At 44.7% G+C, this 20184-nt stretch overlaps 1 protein-coding gene across 4 annotated transcripts in view; it reads left to right on the forward strand.

The window, feature by feature from the left end:
• Window positions 1-750: 750 nt before the first annotated feature.
• The window catches only part of LOC109891444 (serine/threonine-protein phosphatase 4 regulatory subunit 1), a 30170-nt gene continuing 10736 nt past the window's right edge, over window positions 751-20184 (forward strand). Inside the window, exons 1-13 of one of the 4 annotated variants that reach the window (XM_020483998.2) lie at window positions 752-804; window positions 4614-4658; window positions 6747-6876; window positions 7488-7594; window positions 7870-8012; window positions 8322-8468; window positions 10683-10787; window positions 11234-11299; window positions 13247-13405; window positions 13650-13774; window positions 17281-17720; window positions 18501-18823; window positions 19312-19392. In XM_020483998.2, coding sequence (XP_020339587.2) covers window positions 798-804; window positions 4614-4658; window positions 6747-6876; window positions 7488-7594; window positions 7870-8012; window positions 8322-8468; window positions 10683-10787; window positions 11234-11299; window positions 13247-13405; window positions 13650-13774; window positions 17281-17720; window positions 18501-18823; window positions 19312-19392 — 1878 coding nt within the window. In that variant the 5' untranslated portion in view covers window positions 752-797. Of the gene's footprint in view, window positions 805-4613; window positions 4659-6746; window positions 6877-7487; window positions 7595-7869; window positions 8013-8321; window positions 8469-10682; window positions 10788-11233; window positions 11300-13246; window positions 13406-13649; window positions 13775-17280; window positions 17721-18500; window positions 18824-19311; window positions 19393-20184 lie in introns of all 4 variants that reach the window. The other 3 variants (XM_031825704.1, XM_031825701.1, XM_031825702.1) reach the window with 3 other exon arrangements.

Here is a 20184-nt window from a genome sequence, read left to right on the forward strand (position 1 = left end):
TTGCAAATAAGAATTTGTTCTTAACTGACTCTCCGAGTTAAATGAAAGTAAAAAAAATAATTTAAAAAAGTACCTTAAATGTCCCTTGCCCAAGCGAGGGAGAGTGATGATCGGAGAGGCAACATCCTTGGTGGAAATCTTGAAATTGAGCTTAAAAACAACCAACCTAAAGCTATTAATGTACCTAGCTAGTTAGCACTCCTGTCAAGTAGCTAACTACAGTTACTCATAACTGGCTAGCTAGTTTTATAGTTTGGTAACTATTCCAATACATTTCAGAATTCCCCAAAATATGTTTATGAAGCTAGCTACGGTTTATAGGCTTCTCACTACCAGACTAAGCCAATTTGCCAACGCAAAAATCTATGTCATATACATTTTTTTAGCAAGCTAGTGTCATAATTTTGTCTGACATGCCGAAAATGCAGCCGTGTTGATTCATTTCCACACTGTGTGGCCTCCAGAGTATGACTCGTGACTACAATTTGCATTGAATTGTGGGTCATATCAACCCCACAAGTGATCAAAGTTCTTCACTCGCTCCCTTGAGCTAAAACGAGGGTGAGGGGATAACGTTAATGAATTGGTCCTTCACCTAAGATGGCAATCAAAGTGGCTAGTGTGAGGGCAGAGGAGCTAAAAAATAGTTGTTTGGACTGCAGCTATACTGTCTTTGTTAAAATGGTGGAAGCCCTCACTGGCATTGCCCCTGCTACGATAGTCTTCTGGCCACTAGAGGCCTCTATCCTTCTCTATGGTGACAGCCCAAACAATCGATCACCGAGCATATACTCAAGATGGCAGGTATGTGGCTAGCTATGATAATAACGTTTATTCGAAACTTTAACGAAATCGTGTTTGTCCAAATACTGTTTAGGGTGTCTTGTGAAAAGTAGCCTACATTGACACAATTTCTAGATTTATTGTGTGTTTTCAAGCAATAAGGATAGCTAGCTATCGTTACATGGGCAGCAAGCTGTGTTTTCAAGCGAAAGGGATATCTTAGCTAGCCAGTTCTAGTGTTTATATCTGCTTGTTGACAACACGAACACTGCACATGTTTCTAGGTATGGGTTGTAGCTATAATGTATTGTGTGTTAGGTCAATTTAAAATGTAATCTTAGTTAAATATGTCAGGTCGACTTGCTTTCATGCCTAAACTACTGTATCTTGCTAGCTAGCTTGCTAGCCTTTACATCGATATCTTGGCATTCCAAATCCATCTTAAAACAATGGTATGCAGAAAGCAAGCAACCTTGTGATTTGGCAACCGTATATAACTTTCCAGTACTAGCGCAAATTAGGTACGTGGCTCATGTTAGTTAGTTATTTTCATTGGCTGAAACAGCATACACTAAATTATTATGGGAAAGGTTTGTTTTTGAGTTGGAGGAACATTTCCTAGTTCTGTGTTTTATTAACATTGGCTGGCCAATGCTCTCTTGGTTTTACTTGTTACCACTGGATTAGGCTAAATGCCCCACTAGCCATCAGATCCGAACCGCTTGTTTACAGCTGTACAAGGGTCAGACAGCATTCCTGTGTGTATTGAGGGGTCCGATTAATCACGCCCTTGCATATGATTTGGAACCTGGCTGCCTCCCAGCTGTGATTCATGTGCCCCTCTCTGTCCGACAGCGAAGTTTGCTCAAAACAAATGTGAGGTTGTATTAAAAACAGTTAAATGTAATCTCAAATGTAATTATTTATAGTTATACAATTGCTGACATGTAGTCACTTGAGGATACAAGCTCAAGTGCACAGTACAAATATGATAATTATGAAACCATGAAATATTTTGTATTTCCAATTCAACAAAACTGTATGAATAAGGCTTGAAATTACTTATGCGTTCTAAATATTGTTTAATCAAATTATAAAATTACTAACTATAAGATTTTACCTTAACTGTAAAATACATATTTGTATGCTTAGTGTTAGAGAAAATTTGCATATTTTCTAAAGGTCTCTCTTGTTCAAAACATCTGCCCCCATCACTGTGAACATCTCACAGAGCTATAGTTTGGTTTCCTAAACTCAGTAGGAACTCACCTTTAATCTTATATTAATCTTGTTTAAAATCTGAATTATTTTAGACAGATGGCTTTAAATCAAGCTCTGAATGTGCTACAGTGATGAAACCAGTCTCTCCCGCTGAGTTACGATATAAGGATTGCTGTGACGTAGGGTTCAAGTGTTTTCAGATTTTACATCCTATGTCACACAGGCCAGAACAAGAATAGACGAGTTTCAGATCAAAGGTCTCTGTTTCTGGCCATTTTGAGCATGTAATCGAACACAAATGCTGATGCTCCAGATACTCAACTAGTCTAAAGAAAGACAGTTGTATTCCTTCTTTAATCAGAACAACCGTTTTCAGCTGTGCTAACATAATTGCTAAATGGTTTTCTAATGATCAATTAGCCTTTTAAAATGATAAACTTGGGTTAGCTAACATAACATGCCATTGGAAAACAGGAGTGATGGTTGCTGATAATGGGCCTCTTGTAGATATTACATACATGTTTTGTTGTTGCCGTTTCCAGCTACAATAGTCATTTACAACATTAACAATGTCTACACTGTATTTCTGATCAATTTGATGTTATTTTAATGGACAAAAAAAATGTGATTTTTTTCAAAAGCAATTACATTTCTAAGTGACCCCAAACTTTTGAAAGGTAGTGTACATATTGGTTGTTTAGCTCCAGGACACTCACAAGACCAGTCTGAATGTAGCTGGGTACCAGTTTTAAAAAAATTATGTAAGTACAGTGCGTTCGGAAAGTATTCAGACCCCTTGACTTTTCCTCTCCCACTTTCTTACATTACAGCCTTGTTCTAAAATAGATTACATTAGATTTTTTCCTCATAATCTACAAACAACCCATGACAAAGCAAAAACAGGGTTTTAGAAATGTATAAAAAAAATAAATGACCTACATAAGTATTCAGACCCTTTACTCAGTACTTTGTTGAAGCATTTTTGGGGGTGATTACAGCCTCAAATCTTCTTGGGTATGATGCGTGGCACATCTGTTTATCCCATTCTTCTCTGCAGATCCTTTCAAGCTCTGTCAGGTTGAATGGGGAGCGTTGCTGCACAGATATTTTCAAGTCTCTTCAGAGATGTTCGATCGGGTTCAAGTCCGGGCTCTGGCTGAGCCACTCAGACATTCAGAGACTTGTCCCAAAGCCACTCCTGCATTGTCTTGGCTGTGTGCTTAGGGTTGTTGTCCTGTTGAAAGGTAAACTTCCGCCCCAGTCTGAGGTCCTGAGCACTCTGGAGCAGGTTTTCATCAAGGATCTCTCTGTACTTTAATCTGTTCATCTTTCCCTCGATACTGACTAGTCTCCCAGTCCCTGCCACTGAAGAACATCCCCACAGCATGATGCTGCCACCACCATGCTTCACCGTAGAGATGGTGCCAGGTTTCCTCCAGACGTGAAGCTTGGCATTCTGGCTAAAGAGTTCAATCTTGGTTTCATTAGACCAGAGAATCTTGTTTCTCATGGGCTGAGAGTCCTTTAGGTGCCTTTTGGCAAACTCTAAGAACCTTCTTCCAAGTAGCCACCCTTTGCCTTGATGACAGCTTTGCACACTCTTGGCAATCTCTCAACCAGCTTCACCTGGAATGCTTTTCCAACAGTCTTGAAGGAGTTCTCACACATGCTGAGCACTTGTTGGCTGCCTTTCCTTCACTCTGTGGTCCAACTCATCCCAAACCATCTCAATTGGTTTGAGGGCGAGTGATTATGGAGGCAAGGTCATCTGATGCAGCACTCCATCACTCTCCTTCTTGGTCATGTAGCCCTTACACAGCCTGGAGGTGTGTTGGGTCTTTGTCCTGTTGAAAAACATATTTCATAGTCGTGATGTTTATTTATTAATTTATTTTTTACCTTTTATTTAACTAGAACAAATTCTTATTTTCAATGACGGCCTAGGAACAGTGGGTTAACTGCCTATTCAGGGGCAGAATGACAGATTTGTACCTTGTCTGCTCGGTGATTTGAACTTGCAAACTTTGGGTTACTAGTCCAACACTCTAACCACTAGGCTACCCTGCCAGCCCATGTCTCCACTATTATTCTACAATGTAGAAAATGTTAAAATTAAAGAAAAACCCTTGAATGAATAGGTGTGTCCAAACTTTTAACTGGTCCTGTATATATATTTTTCAAATAGCAAAATGATCCTTGGTATGGCCATCATCTCAAAACATACTCAGTGTGACATCACAAATGACTTACCAACGGTTGTTGTTTTAATCTGTTTTTGTTTTATTTTTTATTTTTCTATTTATTCTGACTTAGACTCTTAAGGATTAAGACACTGCAGAGCTGGTGCACGATACGGCGTGGAAAACATACCTCAATCCAAGGATGAGAAATGTGTTGTACTCTGAATTTTCCCATTATGTCAACTGTTACAGACAAGATTGAATGACTGCAATTTTTTTTGCTAGCTTGCCCCTTTTCTCTCTTACGTAACATAGTAACAGTTGATGTATTTGATAATCCCCAGGTCGTCGTATAGCAGGCATTTGGTTGAAGGTATTAATGATTTTATGTTTGTAAAAATCTGTCCTCATCGCCATTCCAATTTGCAGGTCTGTCTTTATATTTTGAAGATAGCCATGATGATTTGGATGACTGTGAGTATTTCCCTCTCACCAATATGTTTAAATGCCATGTTGAATTCTTGTGAAGTTCATGTAGAAAGATTTACTGAGGCACATACAATGCAGGATTTTACTGACACTTTCCAAAGTGTGGTGAGGGAAGCCTGTAGTTTCTGGTTGACCGTCTTGGTCCACATGAAATGTAAGGCTGTTACATTTTACATTGACATTGTAGTCATTTAGCAGATGCTGTTATCCACAGCCACTTACAGGAACAATTACGGTTAAGTGCCTTGCTCAAGGGCACATCAACATTGTTTTCTTCACTTAGTCAGCTCAGGGATTCAAACCAGCGACCTTTCGGTTACTGGCCCAACGCTCTTTACCGCTAGGCTATCCCCTAACTTTGTGTCAGACCCCCCCCCCCCCCCCCCCCCCCTCTGGGTTCAGGCAAGCTATTATTACCAATATCCATCTATCCCTCTTGTCATAGGCTACTCATTTTGTAACTGAAACAGGCAGTGCTATAGCTGTCACTTTTTCACCTTGCTTACTATGTATATGGAAGTTAAATGTGGTGTCTTACTACTTGCACCAGGGTTAACCCAAAGTGCACTTATATCAACATTATAATTCTAACACTGAGCCTAATCTGACAGCAGTGGTTCCTTGTCCGGGTGAAAGTGCTTACTTGCAGTGCATTCGGAAAGTATTCAGACCCCTTGACTTTTTCCACATGTTGTTACATTACAGCCTTATTCTAAAATGGATTCTTTTATTAAATGTATGTCATCAATCAACACACAAAACCCCATAATGATGAAGCAAAAACAGTTTTTTTGAATTTCTTTGCAAATGTATAAAAAAAATTACCTGGAAATATCACATTTACATAAGTATTCAGATCATTTGCTCAATATTTTGTTCAAGCACATTTGACAGCGATTACAGCTGAGATTCTTCTTGGTTATGATGCTACAAGCTTGGCATACCTGTATTTGGTGGTTTCTCCCATTTTTTTTACTGCAGACCCTCTCATGCTCTGTCAGGTTGGATGGGGAGCGTCGCTGCACAGCTATTTTCAGGTCTCTCCAGAGATCTTTGATCGGGTTCAAATCTGGGTTCTGGCTGGACCACTCAAAAGACATTCAGAGACTTGTCCCGAAGCCACTCCTGCGTTGTCTTGGCTGTGTCATTAGGGTCGTTGTCCTGTTGGAAGGTGAACCTTTGCCCCAGTCTGAGCCAGGTTTCCTCCAGACGTGACGCTTTGCATTCAGGCCAAAGACTTCAATCTAGGTTTCATCAGACCAGAGAATCTTGTTTCTCATTGTCTTAGAGTCAATTAGGTGCCTTTTGGCAAACTCCAAGCGGGCTGTCATGTGCCTTTTACTGAGGAGTTGCTTCGGTCTGGCCACTCTACCATAAAGGAATGATTGGTGGAGGGCTGCAGAGATGGTTGTCCTTCTGGAATGTTTTCCAATCTCCACAGAGGAACTCTGGAGCTCTGTCAGAGTGACCATCGGGTTCTTGGTCACCTTCCTGACCAAGGCCGTTCTCCCCCGATTGCTCCGTTTGGCCGGGTGGCCAGCTCTAGGAAGACTCTTGGTGGTTCTCTTCCATTTAAGAATGATGTAGGCTGCTGTGTTCTTGGGGACCTTCAATGTTGCAGATTTTTTGCTCTGACATGCGCTATCAACTGTGGGACCTTTTATATAGACAGGGTGTGCCTTTCCAAATCATGTCCAATCAATTGAATTTCCCACATGTGGACTCCAATTAAGTTGTAGAATCATCTCAAGGATGATCAATGAAAACAGGACGTACCTGAGCTTAATTTCGAGTCTCCTTGCAAAGGGTCTGAATACATGTGCAAATAAGATTTCATACATCACAAAAAAAAATCTAAAAACCAGTTTTTGCTTTGTCGTTATGGGGTATTGTGTGTAGATTGATGAGAAAAACATTTTATTGAATCAATTTTAGAATAAGACTGAAATGTAACAAAAGTGGAAAAAGTCACTTTCCCGACTGCACCGTACCTTGTCTCCACACTCACTCACCTCAGCGTGAACCAAACATGTTTGTGAAGTTGTGATTTTTTTCTTTTTCTTTCCCGGATAGTCGGGTTTGATGACTACGGATCAGAGTGCGACGGGATTCGGATCACAGCTTTTCTGGATGCAGGGCAGGACAATCTCACCCCCCTGGGGAGACTAGAGAAATACGCTTTCAGCGAAAATGTCTTCAACAGGTAGGAACGGAAATGATGATGCACTTGCAAACACGACGTAATGTGATGCTCATGATGACTGCCATTTGTTTTTGCAATGTAATGACCACAGTACACATTGTGGATTTAAAAGTTCTGGTTCGTGTGAATTCACCAAACCTGGGCTCATGCCATGGCATGGCTGTAATATAACAGATGTCGGGCATCAGTGAATGGGCTGAGTGTAGGCTGGGCATTCCATACTACCAGGTCTTTTCACCCTGTGCTTCAAGACATGAACTCACGAGGCGCCACGATTGTTATGACTAGCATAGTTTGACCTTGGTGTTTCTGATTTGGTCTCTTCTTGCTTTCTGCTCAATCAACGATAAAAGCCTGCCTGATGCCCTCAGTGGTTTTAAAGACGTTAGCATTCACATCACCTCTCCAAACACCTCCATTGCCCCCAGTTGATCTCCACTCATGGGAATTAATTTTTCATGCTTTGCTTGTTGAGTACAAGTCCTCATTGGGGTGATTTCCAAGTGCATGTGTGTAATTTTCTCGTCAGCTACGGGCCGGTAGCGCTGTGTTGTGCTACTTGGGCTAGATGTTGGCACAGGCACTAACTTGGGGCTTGTGTTGCTTTCTAGGCAGATCGTGGCACGCGGGTTGCTTGATGTGCTTCGAGAGTTCAGTGACAATGAGAATGACTTTATCAGTGTCATGGAGACAGTTGCCCGAATGTCTGAAGATGGAGGTAGATGTTGTTTTTATCTGTCTCATATTATTTGACATCTGTTAATTGTTTGTGACGTTGGGGTCAATTCCATTTTAATTTCTGTCACTTGAATTGGACATGGAAGCTTAACGATCCAATGGAGTAAAATTGAATAAATTAATTGACTAACTTTTACATGCAATTAACCCCAAATAAAAATGTATTGTTTTGTTCTAACTTTTTTTTTGTACGCATGTTTGTGACCATCTCCCTATTTGTGTGTGTGTCTGTGTCCTCTTTGTGTGTGTCCTCAGAGCCCACAGTGCGCGCTGAGCTGATGGAGCAGGTGCCCAACATCGCAATGTTCCTACACGAGAGCCAGCCCAACTTCCCAGCAGCCTTCTCCAGATATCTGGTGCCCATCGTGGTTCATTATCTCACAGACCCCAATAACCAGGTAGGAACACATAGGACTCCCAACAGACCACAACAAAACCATGACATTATCTAAAAAGCAATTGTGATTACTGACACCCCTTGCTTGTCATTTGTGCCTATGAATTGTAAATGTTAATTGTTATTGGAAATTCAACGAGCTCGTAATACATTAAACAAATTCTAGGATAAAAGGCTACCATAGTGAACTGAACAGAACACGTGCAGCGCACAATCAGTGTGCATTTCCAGGCTAAGTAAACACTATATATTGTATAGCATATTTTGAAGTAAAGCCGTCAGTACTGACAGAGATGGTATTTTTCCCCAGGTGAGGAAGACCAGTCAGGCGGCCCTGTTGGTGCTGTTAGAGCAGGGCCTCATCTGCAAAGGCGACATGGAGACCAAGGTGTGTCCTGTTCTACTGGACCTCACCGAGCCCAGCAGCGACGACGACTACAAGATAGAGGCCGTCGCGGTAATATGACTTTGGCTTTGGGTTTATTGATGATTCAAGCTCACATTTAGTTATGTTTCAGCCTTATTCTGAAATTGATTTTTTTTTAAAAAGCCTCATCAATCTACACACAATACCCCATAATGACAAAATGAAAACAGATACCTTATTTATATAAGTATTCAGACCCTTTGCTATTGGTCATCCTTGAGATGTTTCAACAACTTGATTGGAGTCCAAATGTGTTAAATTAAATTGATTGTACATGATTTGGAAAGGCACACACCTGTCTATATAAGGTCCCACAGTTGACAGTGGATGTCAGAGCAAAAACCAAGCCATGAGGTCAAAACAATTGTCCGTAGAGCTCCGAGGCAGGATTGTATCGATGCACAAATCTGGGGAAGGGTACCAAAAAATACCTGCAGCATTGAAGGTCTCCGGGAACAAAATGGCCTCCATTGTTAAATGGAAGAAGTTTGGAACTACCAAGACTCTTCCTAGAGCTGGCCACCCGGCCAAACTGGGCAATTGGGGAAGAAGGGCCTTGGTCAGGGAAGTGACCAAGAACCCGATGGTCACTCTGACAGAGCTCCAGAGTTCCTCTGTGGAGATTGGAGAAACTTCCAGAAGGACAACCATCTCTGCAGCACTCCAACAATCAGACCTTTACGGTAGAGTGGCCAGACCGAAGCCACTCCTCAGTAAAAGGCACATGGCAGCCAACTTGGAGTTTGCCTACAGGACCCTCAGACCATGAGAAACAAGATTCTCTGGTCTAACAAAACCAAGATTGAATTCTTTGTCCTGAATGCCAAGCGGCATGTCTGGAGGAAACCTGGCACCATCTCTACGGTGAAGCATGGTGGTGGCAGCATCATGCTGTGGGGATGTTTTTCAGTGGTAGGGACTGGGAGACTAGTCAGAATCGAGGGAATGATGAAAGGAGCAAAGTGCAGAGAGATCCTTGATGAAAACCTGCTCCAGAGCACCCAGGACCTCAGACTGGGGGTGAAGGTTCACCTTACAACAGGACAACAACCCTAAGCACACAGCCAAGACAATGCAAGAGTGGCTTTGGGACAAGTCTCTGAATGTCTTTGAGTGGCCCAGCCAGATCTCTGATTTTAACCCCATCAAACATCTCTGGAGAGACCTGAAAATAGTGGTGCAGCGACGCTCCCTGTCCAACCTGACAGAGCTGGAGAGGATCTGCAGAGAACAATGGGAGAAACTCACATACAGGTGTGCCAAGCTTGTCGCGTCGTACCCCAGAATACTTTGAGGCTGTAATCACTCCGAAAGGTGCTTCAACAAAGTACAGAGTAAATGATCTGAATACTTATGTAAATGTGATATTTATGGGTTTTATTTTGAATAAATATGCACAAAAAAACAAACATTTGCTTTGCTATTGTGAACAAAAAAACAATAAAATCATTTTTAGAATAAAGCTGTAACGTAACAAAATGTGGGAGGAAAAGGCAATACTTTCCGAAAGCCCTGTATAGAACACAAAGACATACAGGACACAGATGCAAGAGTAGTGCTTCTGAGGCATTCTACCAAAAACACGTCAGACAAAGATGATATCGGCTAAGACTGATCCCTGGATGGGAAGAATGAGGATATCGGCTAAGACTGATCCCTGGATGGGAAGAATGAGGATATCGGCTAAGACTGATCCCTGGATGGGAAGAATGAGGATATCGGCTAAGACTGATCCCTGGATGGGAAGAATGAGGATATGGGCTCAGAATGATCCCTGGATGGGAATAATGAGGATGGTTGTTAGTGGACCCTAGCCACAATATTGAAGTCAATATGAGATGCAGCTTCAGAGGAATTTGCAGTGGGTAGACAAGTCAGCATAAATGCAAGGTCACTACCACCAGTACTGTGTTTATAAAAAGGGTTTATTTTTGTAACCTTGATGATGCTTTCTCTAATACGGTTATCTGTGGAATGGTAAGGCTGTGTGGAATGCCCAGCTGAGTCCTCCACCAAGTCCAACAGTGCTGTTTGAGAATCAAGCACTGTGCTTCCTTTGTGCTCTGATCCATGTGGAGGTGTAAGGGTGCCCCTAGACGCAGATCTTGGGTCAGTTTAGCATTTTCCCCAGCAAACATTTGTTAAGATTGGGGGAGGGGAAGCTGATCCCAAATCTGTACTCTGGAGCCCCTGTGGATTCCATTAGAATTACATTGATTGTGATCCTCTCTCCCTGCTCTGTAGATCATGTGTAAGCTGGTAACCATGCTGAGCAAAGAGACCGTGGAGCAGCTGTTGCAGCGTTTCTGTGAGCTGTGCAGCGACGCCAGGCTCTTCCAAGTCCGCAAGGTAAACTCAAACACACAGTTCTCCGGATCCAACTAGAGCGCAGTTTTGACAATAAACATGATACACTGTTTATGGTAGTCGCTCAAGGATTGTGTTTCCCATCTTGAATCTTCTGAAATGTTCACAAACTGAATGAATGCAGTGTGTTTTGTGATTCAGTATGACGGCCTAAACTATCTGTTTGGAATTGTAATCCCCTTGGGAACTTAGTGCCAGTTGGGGAGGGGTATTTATTTTGGAGATTTTCCTGAGCTTGTAATGACTGTAATGTGCCTTGGTGTGTCCCAATGGTGCCCCTTATTATTCAGAACCAACCGTATTAAGTCTATAAGGCCGACACGGGTAAATACTTTTTAGAATAAAGGGTATGTTTTTTTTCCTCCAGTCGTACGAGTGAGCAAAAAAGCTGCATGAACAAACCAGTTTTTGACACTGTTTTCCTTCAGGTGTGTGCAGCCAATTTCGGAGAGTTCTGTTCCATTGTGGGCCGGGATGCCACAGAGAAACTACTGGTGAGTCACTAGGATGTTGCTTTATTTCATCCTCGCACTCAAAGATACAGTATCAATCAATCAATCAATCAAATGTATTTATAAAGCCCTTCTTACATCAGCTGATGTCACAGAGTGCTGTACAGAATCCCAGCCTAAAACCCCAAACAGAAAGTAATGCAGGTCTAGAAGCACAGTACCAGTCAAAAGTTTGGACACACCTACTCATTCAAGGGTTTTTCTTTACTTTTACTATTTTCTACATTGTAGAATAATAGTGAAGACATCAAAACTATGAAATAACACGTGGAATCCTGTAGTAACCAAAAAGTGTTAAACAAATCAAAATATATTTGAGATTCTTCTAAGAAACCACCTTTTGCCTTGATGACAGCTTTGCACACTCTGTCACAAGTTTCAATATCCTCGCCCATGTGGACATTATGTAAGAGTAATGTAATCAAATCAAATTCATTTGTCACATACACATGGTTAGCAGATGTTAATGCGAGTGTAGCGAAATGCTTGTGCTTCTAGTTCCAACAATGCAGTAATAACCAACGAGTAATCTAACCTAACAATTCCAAAACTACTACCTTATCGACACAAGTGTAAAGGGATAAAGAATATGTACATAAAAATATATGAATGAGTGATGGTACAGAACGGCATAGGCAAGATGCAGTAGATGGTATCGAGTACAGTATATACATATGAGATGAGTAATGTAGGGTATGTAAACATTATATTAAGTAGCATTGTTTAAAGTGGCTAGTGATATATTTTACATCAATTCCCATTATTAAAGTGGCTGGAGTTGAGTCGGTGTGTTGGCAGCAGCCACTCAATGTTAGCGGTGGCTGTTTAACAGTCTGATGGCCTTGAGATGGAAGCTGTTTTTCACTCTCTCGGTCCCTGCTTTGATGTACCTGTACTGACCTCGCCTTCTGGATAATAGCGGGGTGAACAGGCAGTGGCTCGGGTGGTTGTTGTCCTTGATGATCTATGTACCGTATATGCCAATTATTTTATGGTCCTACTGCATTCTGTCCCGTATCAACACTTTTCAAACTTTTGGTGCCAGCGAGAATGACATAAGAAAGTAGTCAAGGTGACTAGCCTAATGGAGCCTCCACCATGTATATCTCACTAGGTCAGGACATTTAATCCTCTATATATCCATGATATTTGTGATTTCCTTAAGTGCAACCTACCTTTGTCTAATAAGATATTCTCGTTTTTCATTGGAAAATGTTTTGCTACAGTTTGCAACGATCTCCACTAATCAAATTCAAATCAAATCAAATTTATTTATATAGCCCTTCGTACATCAGCTGATATCTCAAAGTGCTGCCTAAAACCCAGCCTAAAACCCCAAACAGCAAGCAATGCAGGTGTAGAAGCACGGTGGCTAGGAAAAACTCCCTAGAAAGGCCAATACCTAGGAAGAAACCTAGAGAGGAACCAGGCTATGTGGGGTGGCCAGTCCTCTTCTGGCTGTGCCGGGTGGAGATTATAACAGAACATGGCCAAGATGTTCAAATGTTCATAAATGACCAGCATGGTCGAATAATAATAAGGCAGAACAGTTGAAACTGGAGCAGCAGCACAGTCAGGTGGAAGTTGAAACTGGAGCAGCAGCATGGCCAGGTGGACTGGGGACAGCAAGGAGTCATCATGTCAGGTAGTCCTGGGGCATGGTCCTAGGGCTCAGGTCAGTTGAAACTGGAACAGCAGCATGGCCAGGTGGACTGGGGACAGCAAGGAGTCATCATGTCAGGTAGTCCTGGGGCATGGTCCTAGGGCTCAGGTCCTCCGAGAGAGAGAAAGAAAGAGAGAAGGAGAGAATTAGAGAACGCACACTTAGATTCACACAGGACACCGAATAGGACAGGAGAAGTACTCCAGATATAACAAACTGACTAATGAATACATCCCTTGTAATGATTATCTTCTGTCACTGCCCAGATGTCCAAGTTCTTTGACCTGTGCTCTGACAGCCTGTGGGGCATCCGGAAGGCGTGCGCCGACTGCTTCATGATCGTCTCCAACTCCACCTCCCCTGAGGTGCGACGCACTAAACTGTCCCCCCTTTTCAGTAGCCTCATCAGTGACCAGTCTCGCTGGGTAAGAGACTGTGCGCACACACACACACACACACACACACCCATACACACACACACAGTACAAACATTATTCTATTCTGGTGTTGTTTGTATGAGATGTTTTTCCGCATGAATGACCACGTATTACAATAATAACAGTGATGATAGATTGACGGTGAACATCATAGAGATGCATATATTATTATGTCTGTTACTACGTTGTTGTATTTAATGACGTTGTATTTAATGCTCTCTTGACCCTCCAGGTGCGCCAGGCTGCCTTCCAGTCTTTGGGACGCTTCATCTCCACCTTTGCCAACCCCTCCAGCACGGGCCTCTACTTCAAAGAGGACGGCACGCTGCTGGAGGTCCCCACGTGTCCCTCTGACAGGTTAGGACACAAACACAAACCAGCAGCAAAACACACACATTGTCACCGCACCACTCTGGGTCCAAAAAAACACTTTGAAATGTACCATACTAGTAAAATGAACCAATAGCCTTTTCTTGTTTTCACTTTTGAATTTAGAGTGTTGTGATTTTATTATAGTTATAATGAATGTAAGTGTCGATAGGACATCAGTCAATGAATATCATCTTGTGTGCGTCTTCAAGCAATGGCATCAGTTAGATTTAATTTAGCTGTTATTAATTCACCGTATGTGTCTATTATATTCTGAAGCTACACTTAACATATCCCAGTGATCAAAACAATCTTGAAGCATGATTTCCGATTGGTCAGACCAGCGTTGAATAGTCCTCACACCAGGTGCTTCCTGTTTGAGTTTCTGCCAATAGGAGGGGAGGAGCAAGATGGAATCGTGGTCTGATTTGCTGAATGGAGGGCGGGGGAGGGCATTATATGCATTCCGGAAGGTAGAATAACAATGGTTGAGAGTTTAGCAGCTTTTATTCCTTGTCCAAACAGTTGACACAATTTTGGTAACGTTCACTTGCTTGACACTTTGTCATACCTTTGTTTGGTTGTAGTGCGTAACAGTCTACGGTTCTCTTTTTGTTCCCATCTTCTTGACATTTTTCAGCACTGTTGTACTCCACCATGGCTGTGTAGGTGCTGAATTTTGCGCAGAGGGAGAGAGCTCCTGTTTCACTTTGTTCACGGTGCGACCAGACTTTCTTTACAAGCCAATTTATTTGCCAATGGCAGTGAAGTGAAGAAATTGTCCATGGTGACATTCGTCCCCTTGCCAGCATAAGGTTCCATAAGCCTCATCACCACATTCTCCCACACTCTCTCACCTGCTGCCTCATGTGGATATCTTTCCAGATATTGAAAGCAGTTCAACAAGTACATTTACACACGCTCTCGCTGTCTAGCCTGTATTCCCTGTAGGCCAGAGTAGACTGATAAGACCGCTCATCAACTCACCCATTTTCCCCCTTTCTCCCCAACATACTTCACTTAATTTATTTCATCTGTTGTTATATTTGTGAAATTAGTTTAGATTCAGTTTCATTATCGGGGTGATTATCAGCTGGGCACTGCACTTTCAACTGTTGGAAGAAGGAGTGGAGCAGGACCTACTGTTGGGAAGAGTGGAGTAGGCCCAATTGTTGGGAGGAGCGGAGCAAGCCGTACTGTTGGGAGAAGGAGGAGCGGAGCAGGCCCTACTGTTGGGAGGAGCGGAGCAGGCCCTACTGTTGGGAGAGGGAGGAGAGGAGCAGGCCCTACTGTTGGGAGGAGAGGAGCAGGCCCTACTGTTGGGAGGAGAGGAGCAGGCCCTACTGTTGAGAGGAGCAGGCCCTACTGTTGAGAGGAGCAGGCCCTACTGTTGAGAGGAGCAGGCCCTACTGTTGAGAGGAGCAGGCCCTACTGTTGAGAGGAGCAGGCCCTACTGTTGAGAGGAGCAGGCCCTACTGTTGAGAGGAGCAGGCCCTACTGTTGAGAGGAGCAGGCCCTACTGTTGAGAGAAGCAGGCCCTACTGTTGAGAGGAGCAGGCCCTACTGTTGAGAGGAGCAGGCCCTACTGTTGAGAGGAGCAGGCCCTACTGTTGAGAGGAGCAGGCCCTACTGTTGGGAGGAGCAGGCCCTACTGTTGGGAGGAGCGGAGCAGGCCCTACTGTTGGGAGGAGCGGAGCAGGCCCTACTGTTGGGAGGAGCGGAGCAGGCCCTACTGTTGGGAGGAGTGGAGCAGGCCCTACTGTTGGGAGGAGCGGAGCAGGCCCTACTGTTGGGAGGAGTGGAGCAGGCCCTACTGTTGGGAGGAGTGGAGCAGGCCCTACTGTTGGGAGGAGTGGAGCAGGCCCTACTGTTGGGAGGAGTGGAGCAGGCCCTACTGTTGGGAGGAGTGGAGCAGGCCCTACTGTTGGGAGGAGTGGAGCAGGCCCTACTGTTGGGAGGAGTGGAGCAGGCCCTACTGTTGGGAGGAGTGGAGCAGGCCCTACTGTTGGGAGGAGTGGAGCAGGCCCTACTGTTGGGAGGAGTGGAGCAGGCCCTACTGTTGGGAGGAGTGGAGCAGGCCCTACTGTTGGGAGGAGTGGAGCAGGCCCTACTGTTGGGAGGAGTGGAGCAGGCCCTACTGTTGGGAGGAGTGGAGCAGGCCCTACTGTTGGGAGGAGTGGAGCAGGCCCTACTGTTGGGAGGAGTGGAGCAGGCCCTACTGTTGGGAGGAGTGGAGCAGGCCCTACTGTTGGGAGGAGTGGAGCAGGCCCTACTGTTGGGAGGAGTGGAGCAGGCCCTACTGTTGGGAGGAGTGGAGCAGGCCCTACTGTTGGGAGGAGTGGAGCAGGCCCTACTGTTGGGAGGAGTGGAGCAGGCCCTACTGTTGGGAGGAGTGGAGCAGGCCCTACTGTTGGGAGGAGTGGAGCAGGCCCTACTGTTGGGAGGAGTGGAGCAGGCCCTACTGTTGGGAGGAGTGGAGCAGGCCCTACTGTTGGGAGGAGTGGAGCAGGCCCTACTGTTGGGAGGAGCGGAGCAGGCCCTACTGTTGGGAGGAGCGGAGCAGGCCCAACTGTTTGGAGGAGCGGAACAGGCCCAACTGTTGGGAGGAGCGGAGCAGGCCCTACTGTTGGGAGGAGCGGAGCAGGCCCTACTGTTGGGAGGAGCGGAGCAGGCCCTACTGTTGGGAGGAGCGGAGCAGGCCCTACTGTTGGGAGGAGCGGAGCAGGCCCTACTGTTGGGAGGAGCGGAGCAGGCCCTACTGTTGGGAGGAGCGGAGCAGGCCCTACTGTTGGGAGGAGCGGAGCAGGCCCTACTGTTGGGAGGAGCGGAGCAGGCCCTACTGTTGGGAGGAGCGGAGCAGGCCCTACTGTTGGGAGGAGCGGAGCAGGCCCTACTGTTGGGAGGAGCGGAGCAGGCCCTACTGTTGGGAGGAGCGGAGCAGGCCCTACTGTTGGGAGGAGCGGAGCAGGCCCTACTGTTGGGAGGAGCGGAGCAGGCCCTACTGTTGGGAGGAGCGGAGCAGGCCCTACTGTTGGGAGGAGCGGAGCAGGCCCTACTGTTGGGAGGAGCGGAGCAGGCCCTACTGTTGGGAGGAGCGGAGCAGGCCCTACTGTTGGGAGGAGTGGAGCAGGCCCTACTGTTGGGAGAAGGAGGAGAAATGGGGGGAAAACCATTCAATGAATGACATTACCTCATTCAACTGGTTGTAACTCCAGTACCTGATATTAAGATTCTAACAACGACAGTGTGTTATATAGACTTATTTTGGAAAAGTTGAGGACAGAGGCCTGCATGAGAAAAAAAATGGAGTAATAAATTATCACAATTCATGAGCAGTCAAAATGACTAGTGTTAAATGGGTTTGAATTAATGTGTGTTGTGTCACAAAGTTGTGTTGTGATTATTTAAAAACAAATGCATTTGGAATAAATGATGTTGATATAGTTAGAGGGAGATAATGGGGCTCTCTGATATTTGTTGGCTCTCTGTTGCAGCAATTCCCCCCTCTGCATAGAGTCCTCCAACGGCCCCACAGTGAGACCCTCACACACACCCATTAACCAAGATGGCCGCTCCACCCCATCGCTAGAATCCATGTCCAGGGGGAACAGCGGTAGCGACTCCACACACACTCCTCCCCAAAACCAACACGAAGGCCAGGCGCGCAACAACAACAACATTCCTCCCACAAATAATATAAACAAGGAGACGGAACAAACAGACCAGAATTTTAACTCTTTCCTCTACTGGAGGCCTCCGTTAGTGGATATCAGCCAGGAGCTGGAGATGCTGAAGGGCCAGGGTCCTCTGACTCGGACAGAGGGAGAAAAGGAGGAGGAGGTGGTGGTGTCCAGTCTGGATCCAGCCACCTGCTTTCAAATCCAGAAGGTATTGGACTGCCTCCAGCCCCACATGGACGACCCTGATGTACAAGGTGAGGATTGAGGGAAACATGTCTCGTCAAAGGTTGTCAATTAAGTAAAGAAATTGGTTTTGGACAAGTTGTGTTTTATGGTGACACAATGCACTGGATATCATCCAACCTTCACAACATTATTTAACACACAGTGAACTTAATAGTCTGGACATTTAGGAGTTTGAGCGTGACCTGTGTATTCAAATGCACTGGATATCATCCTGTGTATTCAAATGCACTGGATATCATCCAACCTTCACAACATTATTTAACACACAGTGAACTTAATAGTCTGGACATTTAGGAGTTTGAGCGTGACCTGTGTATTCAAATCAAATCAAACTTTATTTGTCACGTGCCGTATACAACAAGTGTAGACTTTACTGTGAAAGCCCTTAACTAACAGTGCAGTTCAAGAAGAGTTAAGATAATATTTACCAAGTAGACTAAAATAAAAAGTAATAAGAAAAAGTACACAATGAGAAAAACAACAACGAGGCTATATACAGGGGGCACCGGTACCGAGTCAGTGTGCGGTGGTACAGGTTAGTTGAGGTCATTTGTACATGTAGGTGGGTGTGTAGTAACTATGCAGAGATAATAAACAGTGAGTAGCATCAGTGTACAACATTTTTATTAATTGGTGGTGATTTTATTAATTGTTCAGCAGTCTTATGGCTTTGGGGTAAAAGCTGTTGAGGGGCTTTTTGGTCCTAGACTTGGAGCTCCGGTACCTTTTTTATGTCACATGACAAGTGTGTGTGTGTGTGTGTGTGTCTTTCTGCATGTGTCTCCCAGCCCAAGTACAGGTGCTCTCAGCCGCCCTAAAGGCTGCCCAGCTGGAGAGCCAGTCTGAGGAGGAGGGTCAGTCAGAGAGCCAGTCTGAGGAGGAGGGCGGGTCAGAGAGCCAGACACCAGAGGGTGGAGAACCAGATGAGGAGTCCTCCCAGAACAGAGTAGAGACACAGACACCTGAGCCACCAACCCAGCAGGCCAAGGACCCAGCACCCACAGAGGAACAGAAAGAGGCAGAAGCTGAGACTGAGAAGGAGCCAGAGCCTTATGAGTCACCCCCCAACTCGCCTGTCCTAGTACGGGAGGACTCGGACCACAGCAGCGTGGTGAGTCAAAATGACTTTGATTAATTGCTTTTTGACACTGAGAGACTAAATGGAACTTTGACACTGTTAATGAGACTATATTGAACTTTGACACAAAAGCCTAGTGAACAAACAGATCATCGACCATCTTGAATCCCACCGTACCTTCTCCGCTATGCAATCCGGTTTCCGAGCTGGTCATGGGTGCACCTCAGCCACACTCAAGGTCCTAAACGAAATCATAACTACCATTGATTAAAAAACAGTACTGTGCAGCCGTCTTCATTGACCTGGCCAAGGCTTTCTACTCTGTCAATCACCGTATTCTTATCGGCAGACTCAACAGCCTTGGTTTCTCTAATGACTGCCTCGCCTGGTTCACCAACTACTTCTCAGATAGAGTTAAGTGTGTCAAATCGGTGGTCCTGTTGTCCGGACATCAGACTGGTATATTTGTCTGCTAGCTGACTGGTATATTTGTCTATGTATCTACTCCTGTTGTTGGTCAGGAGCCGGAGCTGATGGAGAGCCTGGAGGGGAAAGAGGACTCTGCTTTCAACCAGGTGTGTGAGGAGAAGTCCAAGGTCCAGGTCAGTTAGTCAGTTCTGTCAAATACTGAATTTCTGAATTTCTAATAAACCTTACTGTGCACATAGAGGGACATTTATGTTCCAGTCAAGTCTGCGGTACATCTTTAATTTGTTTTGTCTGAGAATAGTAAAATGATCTAGTGTCCAAGGAATTGCGATTGACAAGATCTAGGGCCGGTGTTCCAGAACCAGATTCAGCCTAGTCCTGGTCTAAAATGCATATCTCCATTGATGGTGCATTTGAGTCTAGGACGGGGATTAAGCCTGGTACAGATCCAGCAGCCAACAAAAGGAAAGACGAGACAAAACAAGATAGAATTTGAATTTTATGTTGTAAAACAGCTGACTGGGGAATTGAAATACAAAAGGTTGAGCACAGTGCTGAAACTTTGCTACAAAGTTGCTAGCTACTTGTAGCAAGGTATTTAGCAAACAAGTTTCATGAAATACATGCAGCCGCTGGCTCACTTTGTGACTTGACAACGAAATATTAGCAAGCCAGCTAACTTCAGCTATCCCCACAGAAATGGATATCTGGCTGTAACCTTGGCTGGCTAAACACGGAAGGTTAGCGCACTGTTATCGTATTGGCTAAACGGACACATCTAGTCTTTCGCTAAGATTTGACGTGTGGAATTTTGGAAACTCCAGCATCCGACACGAGACGTTCTGAAACTACACCATTCAGATCACGAACATGTAAAGCAGTCCGTTCTCGTCTCAGCAGTTGAATGTGAATTGGGCTTTCGTCCGTGTCTGGGGAAACCAGCTCCTCTTGTCCCTTCTACTGAG

The sequence above is a fragment of the Oncorhynchus kisutch genome, linkage group LG5, assembly GCF_002021735.2.
Source record: "Oncorhynchus kisutch isolate 150728-3 linkage group LG5, Okis_V2, whole genome shotgun sequence".
Taxonomy (NCBI): domain Eukaryota; kingdom Metazoa; phylum Chordata; class Actinopteri; order Salmoniformes; family Salmonidae; genus Oncorhynchus; species Oncorhynchus kisutch.